The sequence below is a fragment of the Astatotilapia calliptera genome, chromosome 10 (assembly GCF_900246225.1).
Source record: "Astatotilapia calliptera chromosome 10, fAstCal1.2, whole genome shotgun sequence".
Classification (NCBI taxonomy): domain Eukaryota; kingdom Metazoa; phylum Chordata; class Actinopteri; order Cichliformes; family Cichlidae; genus Astatotilapia; species Astatotilapia calliptera.
The window spans coordinates 18,812,638-18,824,829 of record NC_039311.1 but is presented as its reverse complement, the minus strand read 5'-3'; the positions used below and the strand labels follow the sequence as shown (position 1 = coordinate 18,824,829).

General features: G+C 40.6%; 1 protein-coding gene across 2 annotated transcripts; it reads left to right on the top strand.

Annotated features, from left to right (window-relative positions):
- The first annotated feature begins 3,662 nt into the window (after positions 1 to 3,662).
- On the top strand, positions 3,663 to 10,828 carry bicdl2l (bicaudal-D-related protein 2-like). Of its 2 annotated transcripts, XM_026183014.1 has the most exons (7): positions 3,663 to 3,970; positions 4,115 to 4,650; positions 5,244 to 5,363; positions 5,456 to 5,614; positions 6,536 to 6,618; positions 6,751 to 6,871; positions 9,859 to 10,828. In XM_026183014.1, the coding sequence occupies exons 2-7, from the start codon at positions 4,123 to 4,125 to the stop codon at positions 10,210 to 10,212; spliced, it is 1,365 nt and encodes a 454-aa protein (XP_026038799.1). In that variant the 5' UTR covers positions 3,663 to 3,970; positions 4,115 to 4,122; the 3' UTR covers positions 10,213 to 10,828. The 2 variants fall into 2 exon arrangements, with proteins under 2 accessions (XP_026038799.1, XP_026038798.1); XM_026183013.1 differs by lacking the exon at positions 3,663 to 3,970 and having other exon boundaries at positions 4,008 to 4,650.
- Positions 10,829 to 12,192: the final 1,364 nt, after the last annotated feature.

The window sequence follows — 12,192 nt, the reverse complement described above, 5'->3', positions numbered from 1 at the left end:
CCTCTGTGCCCCTCTTTTCTCTTTCTCCTCACTGGTCACAGCACATGGCTGCCCATCCCGGAGCTGTTTCTGCTGCATAGTGCAGGCTTAACTAAAGAGACTTGGTTACATGCCTCTGAACATATCCAGTGAAATGAACAAGTGGGGCACTCTTTGCCAGCATTGGTAGTCTTCCTTCCATGTGGTGGGATGTGTCTTTTGTTGAGCGTTTCTATGTGACTGGGTAGTAAATTGGTCCGTTTGTTCAGTCTAGGCTTCTCTAATCCTGTCCTTGGCTTTCTGTTTACTTTCCCATAGTGAGGGTCTGACTGATTGGGCTCATTCTGCTAAACAGACCAGAAATGTTTTGAAAAACTCCACTTTGGTTAAATACAGTAACAGTATAAAGCCATGACCTCTGACTTTGTGATGAAGTGTCTTAGCCCTGACCAAAGAATCAGTTTAAGTCCTGGTTATTCTAATAATCTAATGATATAAAATGGACAAACTGTTATCAAACAGCTTGTGCAGAGGTTGTTTTAAGCTGCATTTCTTGAGGAGGAGAGCAAAGTTAGAGGCAGATGTTAGGATGTCTTGTTACCAAATTCTGAATGACTTTGCAGAAAGTTTTTTTTTTTTTTTTAATCTTCCTGGTTAAGAACAGGCTAAATGTCTGTATTAATACCAAAGACCTGGGAGGTCCTTGATTCATTCAGTTGAGGAAAAACAAAAGGTGCTGTACAGTCTGGTATTTGTGCTCCACAAGGCTCCACCCCCTTTATTGAACCTTACCAAAACAGTGAGAATAACTCCAAAATACAGAACAGAGTTAAATGTGTTTCTTTGCTTACTGACTTTCTTTCTGATTGGAACATAATTACACAAGACAAAAATTAAACGCGCAACACTGCTGACATTTTAAAATTGTTTCACTGGAAATACAACAGGGACCGCCCTGCAAATGAATGCATATGAATAGCCTCACATTGTCACAGACCACCTCCACAGGTATTGTCTGACAATGCAGCTTCTTGGAATGCATTATAATGTGAAGCAATTGTGCACAAATATTTCTGGAGCATGGTGAAGTTTTATTGAATATTTTTGCTTTGATATCAGAACGCAAAGTCATGGGATTATTTCATATACATTAAATACATAATATTAAAAAAATAGAATTGAAAAATCTAAATCTGACATATGTATCAGGGCTCAGGAGGACTTCATTAATAAACGTGGTGACAAAACTTGTTACATCAGTTACAAACAGCAGAAAGCATTCAAAACTTAGTAAATAGCTCTAATTTTCTAAAGCTCAATGAGGATAAAACTGAGATCCTCCTTATTGGCACCAAATCCAACCTTTTGAAGTTGAACCATTTCTCACTCACTATTGATAACTCCACAGTTTTCCCTTCTCCTCGGGTTAAGAGCCTTGGTGTCATCCTAGACAGTTCACTTTCCTATAAATCTCACATCTATAATCTCACCCGTTCTGCCTATTTCCATCTGCCCAACATAAACAGATTACGTCCTTCTCATTCCACCCAGTTTCCGTCCATTCTTGTCCACAGTCTCGTTACATCCCGTATTGACTACTGCAATTCTCATTTGCATGGTCTCCCCCATAAACCCTCCATAAGCTTCAACTGTTTCAGGACTCTGCTGCTTCAGGAACTTCACAGGCTCCCAGTAAAATTCCGGATAATATTCAAACTTCTTCTGCTCACCTTCAAGGCCATTCATAACCTTGCACCTCCTTACCTGTCTGACCTGTTAAGCACTATCTCTTCTGCCCACTCACTTCAATCTTCTTCTTCTATCCAGCTCGCTGTGCCCTCTTTCCGCCTCAGCACCATGGGAAGCAGAGCTTTTAGCTGCTCTGCTCCCAGGCTGTGGAACTCTTTACCCCCAGTTTAAATCTCAACTCAAAACCCATCTGCTCAAATGTGCATTTTCACTGTGAACCCACTGTTTGTTCATTTTATCTTGTGTCTTGAAAGGCAACTTCATAATTAAAATTTATTATTATTATTATTATTGAATAATAATAAGCTGTTCTTAATTCTTTACTCTTTTTGTTTCTGTTTGTGAGAATTAAGCCACATAAAGAGTTAATTAGAAAGCTTTAAATGTGCTGAGGTGCTTTTGATCTGGAGATCAAAAATGCTAAGCTAAGATAACCAATAGCTAGCTGCAACAGGCTCATAGACGGGACTATATGCAGATGGCCTTACAGCTTCTACAGGAAGCAAGTGGATAAGCAGCAGCCAGGTGCTGCTTATCAAATTTACTCGATTAACTAAGTAGGTGTGTGTTAGCTTAATGCTACAATCTTCTTAGGAGTAGATTTCCTAGCAAATTGACCACAAGGTCAGACAATGCAATACTCCGAGATGATACGCAAAAGCAAAGTGCGCTCATCTCAGACTCTACAGGCCTCAGTTAGCATGTTAAATGTTAAGTCCAAGACAGTACAATAAGAAAAATACTGAGCATACATGGCCTGTTTGGAAGGGTTTCCAACCAAATAGAAGATGGGAACACAGCTTAGGTTTGCATTGTTGCATATGAACAAAAGGAAAAATGTCCTTTGAACAGACAAGGTGAAACTGGAGATATGTGACGTAATGGACAAACGCAGCACATTAGCAGAAACATCTAGTAAAAGCTGTCAAGCACAGTGGAGGAGGGGTGATGGTTTGGGCTTGTTTTGCAGCCACAGGCCTAGTCCTCTATATACCAAAGATTCAAATGTGAAGCCGTCCATCCAACAGCTCAAGCTAGGTTGTATGGTCATGCAACAGGACATTGATCCCAAACACAGCAACAAATCTACACCAGAATGACTGAAAAAGAAAGGAGGAAATGTTGAAGCACATGATTGAAATGCTGTGCATAATGAAATGCCCACAAACCTCAATGAACTGAAACAACATTAGTAAAAAAGTGAGCCAAAATTCCTCCACATCGTTCTACAGGATTGTAGATAATAGGGTGTATTTAGTTTCTAGCGTGACTGAATGCAGTCCTGTGAAAACTTTCTGTGTCAGATATATCTGATTAAAACTCTGAGGCATAAATAAAGTTAAACAACATTTGTTCAGATAGGTATGTGCCTCAGTCTGTCATTCTACTGACTTTGATTAGCCACAATAAAGTAGTTGTATACTGCAAAAAAAGAAAAAAGGTAATTAAGGCAAATTACAAGATTAATTGTGGCACTGACGGGTAAAAAAGCAGAAGCACCTCAAAACAGTGAAATAGAGATGTCTGATTCCATATTTAAGAGAATTTGTTTAAAAAAAAAAGTGGGCCTATCTAGCTGAATATTTAATTTAGAGGCGACCTACTTCTTGCTCAAAACAGCCTTGGCTTAGTGGGAAAAACACAATCAAGAACCACTTCCTTGCTGCATCTTGGTGAATCGCATAACCATGTGAACTGTAATGGAAACAGCTTTTTTTAAATGCACATAACTGATGATGATCATTTTTTTCCTTCAGTCACTTACTGATTCATCTTTGCACAGGCATGTGGGAGGTTTGTCACAGAATCCGTTTTACCTCAGATATCAGGAATGACTCTAACTGGTGTTTTCCCCAAAGTCTTTCAGTACCAAAAATAAATCAGGGACTTATCAGAAGTGTGATTTTTCACAAGCAAACATTCACTTCCGCTGATGCTGTTGTGTAATTTATTTTCACCTCTGTTTACTGGCCTACTCCTAGTGGCTATGTTCTATGTATGTGTGACTTTCTTGATAAAGGAAGAGTTTAAATAAAGTTTCACGCGTCAGGTTTGAATAACTAGATTGTATCAGAAGCCCTCCTCCCATTTGTCTCCCTGCTGCTGTGGTATGTTTGCACGTCATGTTTTTGTAGCGGCAGAAAAAGGAGGAAGAAAGCTCAGACGGGCCACTTGAAGCCACAGCCTCCGCTGACATCACATCGTGTCATATCATGCCTCAGTGAAGACGCACACAGTTCAGGTAAAACAAGTTTAATGACATTCTATTTGTCATCCTCACTCCACCTTGTTTTATGGACTTCCTCTTGCTTTCCTGAGTTTGTTTTTACCTGGCGCTGTCTGCAGATGGTTTAACTGAGCCCACTTCTGCCTGTGACTTCCACAGAGCCGGCCATGGATTTCAGTCAGCCTTTTTCAGTCCTCAATGAGAAGCTGAGACCTCGAGTCACCACCAGCGAGCAACTCTACTCCTCTCTGAACAGGTTGGAGGACAGACAGCTGGGCTCGCTCAGGAACAAATATACTTATTACCGAGCAATGGTTTTGCCAAGAGAACCTGAACCAAATGCCACAACAAAGACAGACGATCCAGAAGAGTCTGTAGACGAGACAGAGAAAGATTACTCTAAAGGAAACACTGCCAGTCTGCTGGCTGGTAAAAACACATGCCTCATTAACGAATTGAATTTGAACGATATCAGCGAAGATGAGCTGGGTGACGACGAAAGCACCTCACAGTCTGACGAGAAAGACAGCGTGGGTGAGGTGGCCTCAGAGGAAGCAAGGGACTCTGAAGGGTCAGGATCCAATGAAAACACAAACTCTTTCCAGAGGAACTACCTAGACGGGACCCTACCAGACCTGCTAAACAGTGGCAAGCCGCTCAGCAGACGCAGAACACTGGGACACTACTCAGACACGGTAACGCCAAGATAGTCTTTTTAATATTCACGTGTGTAAAAACCACAAATATTTTAAAGCACCAGCGCTTGAACTGAGATCTGTTTGAAGAGGATTGTCAAACATGAAACCTGTAAAACAGGGAGGAGGCTGATTGAACTGTTGCTTAGCAGTGTATCAAAGGGTACAAACACACAAAGCGCACAGAGTCCTGCCATGCAAACATAATGAAGTAGAATAAAAACACGTTTGATGCTCTGCTGTCAGAGTGCAGTAAACCTCAGTTTCCAGTGACAATGAATGATTTTGGACACATGTTAACAGCACTTATTAGTCCTATATCTCTGATATCTGTGTGTACGCACACTTCCAGGATTGCATTCATGTGTGAAGACGTGAACGTCATCAAACAGTTTAGTGTTGGATGACCTCTCAACTAGTATGACTGGATTTTTTATCTGTTGTTTCACTCGAGATTGTAGATTAGCAGTTTCTGTTCAGATTGTGTAAAAAATGTCATGAAGTAGGAGCTTTTGAGTGCAGGCTTTGATTTACTTTCACAGCAAGAGAAACTAAACATTTTCTGATGGGATATTAAATTATGGTGTTTGTAGCTTAAAGAAGTACGGCGAGAAGTGGAGCTGTCCCGCAGACGAAGTATCAAGCTGAAGGCCCAGGTGGACAAACTGCAGGAAAACAGAGAAGGAGAGGGCTGGAGTCAACACAAAGATCGGGTACAGTTTACCACAACACAGTACTATGGTATACATCCGCAGAGCTCTGGAGGTTTAAAAAAAAAATTCTTTTCCGTTGATTTTTATTCCAGGTCACAGAGGAAGTTTTGTCTATTCTGAGGCTGCTGCACCCGCTGACAGAGCCAGAGTCCAGCCAGATCGAGCCGTCCGATGGGGAAAACCGCCTGGACGCCGCTCTGGGCCAGCTGCAGAACGTGGCCCGCAAACTGGCAATCAGCCACACCAAACAGGTCAGAGTAAATAAAGCTCGTCAGCACTTCTATTTCTCTGACGTCTTTGTTTGAGCTGGTTTCAGTGGACACGTTACTCAGATGAGTGTTTTTATGCTAGCAGAAGGTCAAAGGTGACAAATGAATTCGTTAGTCAAATCAATTTATAACGTTTATGTAATGTGTGTTTTTTGGGATGCTTCTCTGTCTTTCACCATTAAAATGAAATTACTATAAAAATTAGTGATTGCTCATGTCTTTGTACGTGAGCAAACTAAAAAATTCAGCAAGATATCAAATATTTATTTGCTCCATTGTATAACCTTAAACATTAGTGATTATATAGTCTTTAGACCACTGGGCACTCCTGGTATTAACGTGACTTCAAAAGAAGCATTAATACATTTTTGTAGTGCTTTTGTTGGTTTTTGGCTAACAATGGGCCTTTTGGGGAGTCAGTAAACAGGAAATTATAGAGTAAAGGCAAAATTGTGTATTATACTTAAGAAAATGGGCCACAGTAAATAAAACAAACATCCTAACATGAGTAATTTTTCTTTGACTCTGGCTAACACCACAAAAATCCTCTAAGCATTAGCCCCGAGGCTTGTACACAGATACTAACGCTCACGCTGAGGGCATCTCTGTCTCCTCCTGATGAAACATCGTCATTGTTTGCCTCAGAAAAAAAACATCATTAATTCCTCCACCCATGTGCTAAGCTCAGGTATGCAGTCGAACAAGTTTACAAGTAACACCATCAGCAAGTCTTTCTGGAGTTTGCCTCGTGAGATGTTTACAGAAACTTTCAAGGTGTGGAACTAAGGTAGAGGCCAGATTTCAGCTGATAAGAGAGACTAAAGTTAGTGAGATTAAATGTGGAAAATGTTAGGTAATGGAAAGAAAGATAACGCTGCCATGTTTGCCTGTTTGTCCATCCAGGAGTCCAAACCTGGAGGAAAGGTGGCAGAAGACAGTGCAATTCTCCAGCAGGCGCTGCGGGACAGAGATGAGGCCATAGAAAAGTGAGCACATACACAGTCACACTCCTCTAAAGAGCAAAATAATCGAAATGTAAGAGGGGGGAAAAAGAGGGAAGCTGACTGTACTGCATCTATTTTTGTGGAGTGTGTCATTCTTTCTGTTCCTCTGTGCAGGAAAAAGGCGATGGAGGCCGAGCTGCTGCGGAGTAAGACGGAGATGATGACGCTGAACAACCACCTGCTGGAAGCTGCACAGAAACGTCTGGAACTGTCGCTGGAGCTCGAGGCCTGGAAGGTAAACCTGAGATGAGTTTAATGTTTAACAGAGACAACACAAGGGTGTGCTTCTCTGGGCAAACACTCAACCGAGCTCTATAATCTGAGCACACTGGGCTTTACTGAGGAAAAGAGAGCTGGTGGGAAGGTGTAAACATAAGACACTCAAAGGAGTGGGGGAAAGTAGGACACACGCACGCACACATACTTTCACAACCTGGTTTCGTGTTCAGCCAATAAAAACACACACCAGACTGCAATTAAAACTCTCTTGTATTGAATTCAGCACGCCATCACGTGCAGGCGTTAATGCCAGCGGCTGTTCTGGCACTTTGGCTTATGGCCCACATCTTCATCTTCCGAGCACCTGACTGCTGCAGCGTTAAACTGAAACTACACGGCATGCTCTTTAATGTTGAGAGCAGCAGCGTCTGTTTCAGGTGTACCTGAAACCTCAAGTCATTTCACGTAAACTGCATGAAAGATGGAAGACTTATGTTTGCATAGTTTAGAAGAAAAAGTGTGGTTTTAATGCATCACACATCTGTGAGTAATTGAAACAAAACATCAAAACCTTACTGTCACTGTCAGTGTTCATCTCACTCCGATGCATCTCAGGATAGGATGTGAATCTCATTTAAGTGTGTTTCTGGCTTTCTGTAAAATATCAAAAGCCTACCCATTCATTATATCTTAGATTTCTTTGTGTTTAGACCTTCGTTAGCGCCATTTTCCTAGAATTTCTTAATTGTTGGCTTTTATTTGTGTAGTTTTAGTGATCCTTTTATCTGTATGTCTTTATGCAGTCTGCTAAGTCACACAGTGGGACTCCACTGTTTATGTTGGGTTAATCCTAAGGACCATACAGTAAATGTTTTTAATGTTACAACCTTTTTACAAGATAAAGATGAACGTGGAATCAACGCTGGTATAAAAATACTGTCATCCCTTAAAGCCTTTATGCACTGAATGAGCTGTTAAAAACAACAACACACACACCGAACACGTTGCGATTTTGTGAAAAATTCGTCCTCAAAAGATGCACTTTGAAAAAACAGAGGTCAACATCAGGCAATGTGGAGCTGGTCTTGATGTTTCTAAACAAGAAAAGGAAGAGCTGTGGTGCTGAAAGTGGATCGCGGCTGCTTTCGTACATATTTCAGGATGTCAGTGTGGCAGTTTGAGCTTTGTTGGCAGAGTTGGGATCAAATAATTTCAGGGAGCTCATTTACTTGGAGCTGTCTAGCTGTGTGTCTGAGGTAAAATATTCTATATAATCTATATTCCTTATTGGTGCGCGTTTTGAGGTGCACTCGTAGCCAAATCCAATGGTCTGATTGGTCAGATCTGTTTCATCCCTGTGGGAAAAACAATTGGAAAATTAAATTTATGACAAAAATAAAAAAATGCCACAAAACTGCCGATGTGAATGGCTGCTGTAAGAGAAGTGTCCAAAAAATATTTTTACACACAAATTTTGCACATTCGCTGTTTAAGGAGAAATTATCGGGAAGAACTCAACATGATGTTTGGTGATTAGACTTTGACGACCCCTCATAACAGAGTATAGTGGTATCTGTGTTTTAAAAAAAATGAAATAAAGTTTGAATGATAGAATGACACGAGCAGCTCGGAGAAAGATAAATGATTGGACTAGAGCGATGATGTCAGCATTGAGTTTTACAGTGTGGGAAAGAGGAAATATTGTAAAGCGTAGACTTGTAGCCAAAAACCCAGGAAAGCAGGCAGACGAGTGATTATAGACCTGTCTTGTTGAACTTACGCATCACAGTAGAAGACATTTCTGCTGAAGTGACTCGTGACTTAACTTGTTACACCTGAAATCCTACTTGGAGTCGACCTTGAAGCTCTGAGGTGTTTCTGTCATAGTTCAGGCCTGCTTATGCAACAAAATGACTGGGTTTGCATCAGAAGTTAGTGAGGGTGGTCTCTGCTTATGCAGCCACCCTTAAAAAACCCCCGAAATATTCAAATGGTCCTCAAATCACATACATACATACATACATACATACATACATACATACATATATATATATATATATATATATATATATATATATATACATATATATATATACATATATATATACATACATATATATATACATATATATATACATATATATATATATATATATATATATATATATATATATATATATATATATATATATATACACATTTCCATTAAACTCCAAGATAGTTTGCACCTGTGGGACAAATTCAAGTGTTATTGAGTTCCTGACCAGATATGCCGCCTTTGGTTTGGTCATCTTTGGACTCAACGCTAATACAATATTCAGATTGGTCTAATAGTCATTACGGATAAGGTAAGGTCAAAGAGCAACCATCACTAAAGCTGATGGTTGCTCAGAACCGGACTTCCTTGGAGGAATCTAAAAAGCAATAACAGCAACTCTGGGGGTGATCCAGGGGTGGATAAAGGCCAAATTTAATGTAGTTATGTTTCTTGCTTTATTAGACAGATTCACAGTACGCATGCATTATGTGTGAGCACTTATTAGTGGGGTAATTGTGATATAAAAACATGAAAAGTCCTGAATCTGTCTCTATGGCCTTCCCTTAATGCATTTCTGTACAGCCTCTTATTCAGTCAGTATACATGCATCGCTCTGAAAGCAGCTGCAGAAAAGGCATGTGTGACACAGATGTCACACTCTAATGTTATAAAACTGGTCAATCAGCATATTTTCTCACTTGTTTCCTACCTTTGCTTAGAGACCAGTCTGTAGATGTGCTTGAATGATTCTAATATGACCACAGCTGTGAATGTCAGAGTGAACTGCCTCTATGTGTTAGCACTGTGTCACACTAGCGACTTGTCCTGTGTCTACTTTGCCTGCCACTGTTATAACAGCTGGGATAGGCCAGTCTCTCCATGATCCTTATATGGGTACGCAGAAGAAAAGGGATGGATGTGCTGTAACGATGTGCTGACATTGTTTTTTCCTTGACTTACCTCAGGAGGACTTTCAGCTGATCCTCCAACAGCAGGTGAAGAGTCAGCAGCAGGCAGAGCAGAACCAGAAGAAGCCCTCTCGCATGGGCATCCTGAGGAGGACGAACAGAACACCCATGCAGCGGCCGACCACCTTCCCTGTGGCTGGAGCCGCCACCCCCGCAAACAGCTCAAACCAAAGCCCCACCTCCAAGTCTGCAGCATCTGCTGCTCTGGCTCCCAAAACGCCCCCTACCATTGGCAGAAGTAGCAACTGGAGGGACAAGCTCAGGATGGGCAAGAGCAGTCGTCAAGGAGACCAGGATTTAGCGAGAGGAAGGGAAGAAGACGATGGCTTTCAGGTCGTATCGCTCGACTGAAGTAGTGATGACTTCGAATGACTTCAAACACTCGTTCTGCTGCAAAACTTTGACGTGTAGCTCTTTAGAATTCCTCCACAATGAAAAACACGCTGCTTTTTGTTGTCCTTTGAGCCTCACTGCGCCGTTTGAAACTAAAAGACTGTTTTCACATTGATCTCCTTCTCTGCTCTTACTTAAAGTCTTAGTTGTTTGGACAGGATGATGTGACAGCTTGTCAGGAAGGCAGCCATAAACAGCTGAAACAAGTGTGATGCGAAAACGCTCCAGAGAACTGGGTCTGGAGTGAATAAAGGGACATCTCTGTTACACTTCTGCAAAGAACAATAATATTGCATATTGCAAATTCTGTTTAAGGAGTTTTTATAAAGTCACTGAACTTTTTCTGTGCAAGAACCATCATGTATTTTTTTTTAAATATCTCAACATACCTGGAGGAGATGTTTCAATATTCTTGGGAAACATATTTTGGATCTTGAATCTAGTGCAATTTAAGTATGAAACATAATATGAAGACATGTAATTATTAAATACTGTTAATCTTATTCAGTTTTACAAATGCTGTTGTTGTAAATTAATTAAAATCCTATTCAGTTCTTATGCTGTATAAAAAGCACTCTTGGTGTCCAGCTTCAGTTTATTTTAAGTCCCTTTAAATAATAAACTTTATATGTGGGTTTTGCTTCAAGGCCTGAAAAGTGAATTAGTGTTTTGAACAGCAAAAGTCCACTCCTCTAGATTTTGAATAAAAAGGCTGTGACTGTAAAAATCTGAGGAGCCATTTAATCTCAGCTACCTTTAACATTTCCTGATATTTCTTTGGCAGGGGTGGTGGGGGATGGGGTGCTCTGTCACTACTTTTAAGTCTTACCATGGCAACATGATGCTGATTTGAAATTCTGGTCTCCTAAACTTAGAATTAATTCATTCGAAATTCACAGAAACAGGCGCCTGTTTGTGGAAGCTGCCATGTTGAATCCAGTATCCCAATGCACATCCCGCCTAATATATGTGTCATATATGCAGTATGCCAAAAGCAGAGGAAACAAGAACTTGTAGCCATTTGCGGATGCAAATTTTAATTCATGCCTTCACCTTCAAGATATAAAACTTAATATCTATTATTTATCTTTATATTTCTGAGAAGAGGAACCTTTCACCAAAGAAATAAAAACATCTTAATAAAATGTTATCCTCTTCCTCCTCCTTACCACAAGCCTCAGCTCCTGAGCTGAAGTCAGGGCTCTAACACGTGAGTGTTAAAAAAATAAGCAGCGATTACCACGTAGCATTTCCTTAACATTTTACCTTTTTATCATTGTCATCGGACAGTGAGCTTCTCTGACTCATACCAGACTCCTTTTATAAACTTTTACAGCCTCTTACAGAGTAAGTAGATGTGGACAAACCGAGGTAAACAGCATACTGACAGCCTACCCTCACTACAGACGAACAACACTCAAGAGTTGTTTGTTCTACAACGGCCACTGGAGTCAGGATTTTGTGCTTCAACTGGGAGAGGTAAGAAAACAAAACTGTGCAAGCTACTGACATTTAATGGTCAGATTTTACACACCATACCTTTAAGGAAAAACCTACATGATCTGTGGTGTAGGTTTAAGTAATTGCCTTCCTTGTTAAGTTATGAATTAACTGTGCTTAACCACATTTTTTGGAAAGCTGAGTTCAGGTTTACTAGCCACACCCGGGTCTGTTTACTGTCAGACCTGGTGAGTCAAGAAATCACTTAAAGGTCACAAAACAATCCAGATCATGTAAAGAACTGCAGGACTCACATGCGTCAGTTGAGGTCAGCACTCACAAGTCAGCATTAACCCCCAAAAAGTTGATTCTGTTCATCTGGACGTAGATGAACAGAATCAACTTTATGGGGTTTTACTTACCTGGATGATTGAGAATGCATCAAGATAAGTCAGCATTAAGAAAGAGTATGGGCAAAAAGTGCATCCATGACCAAAA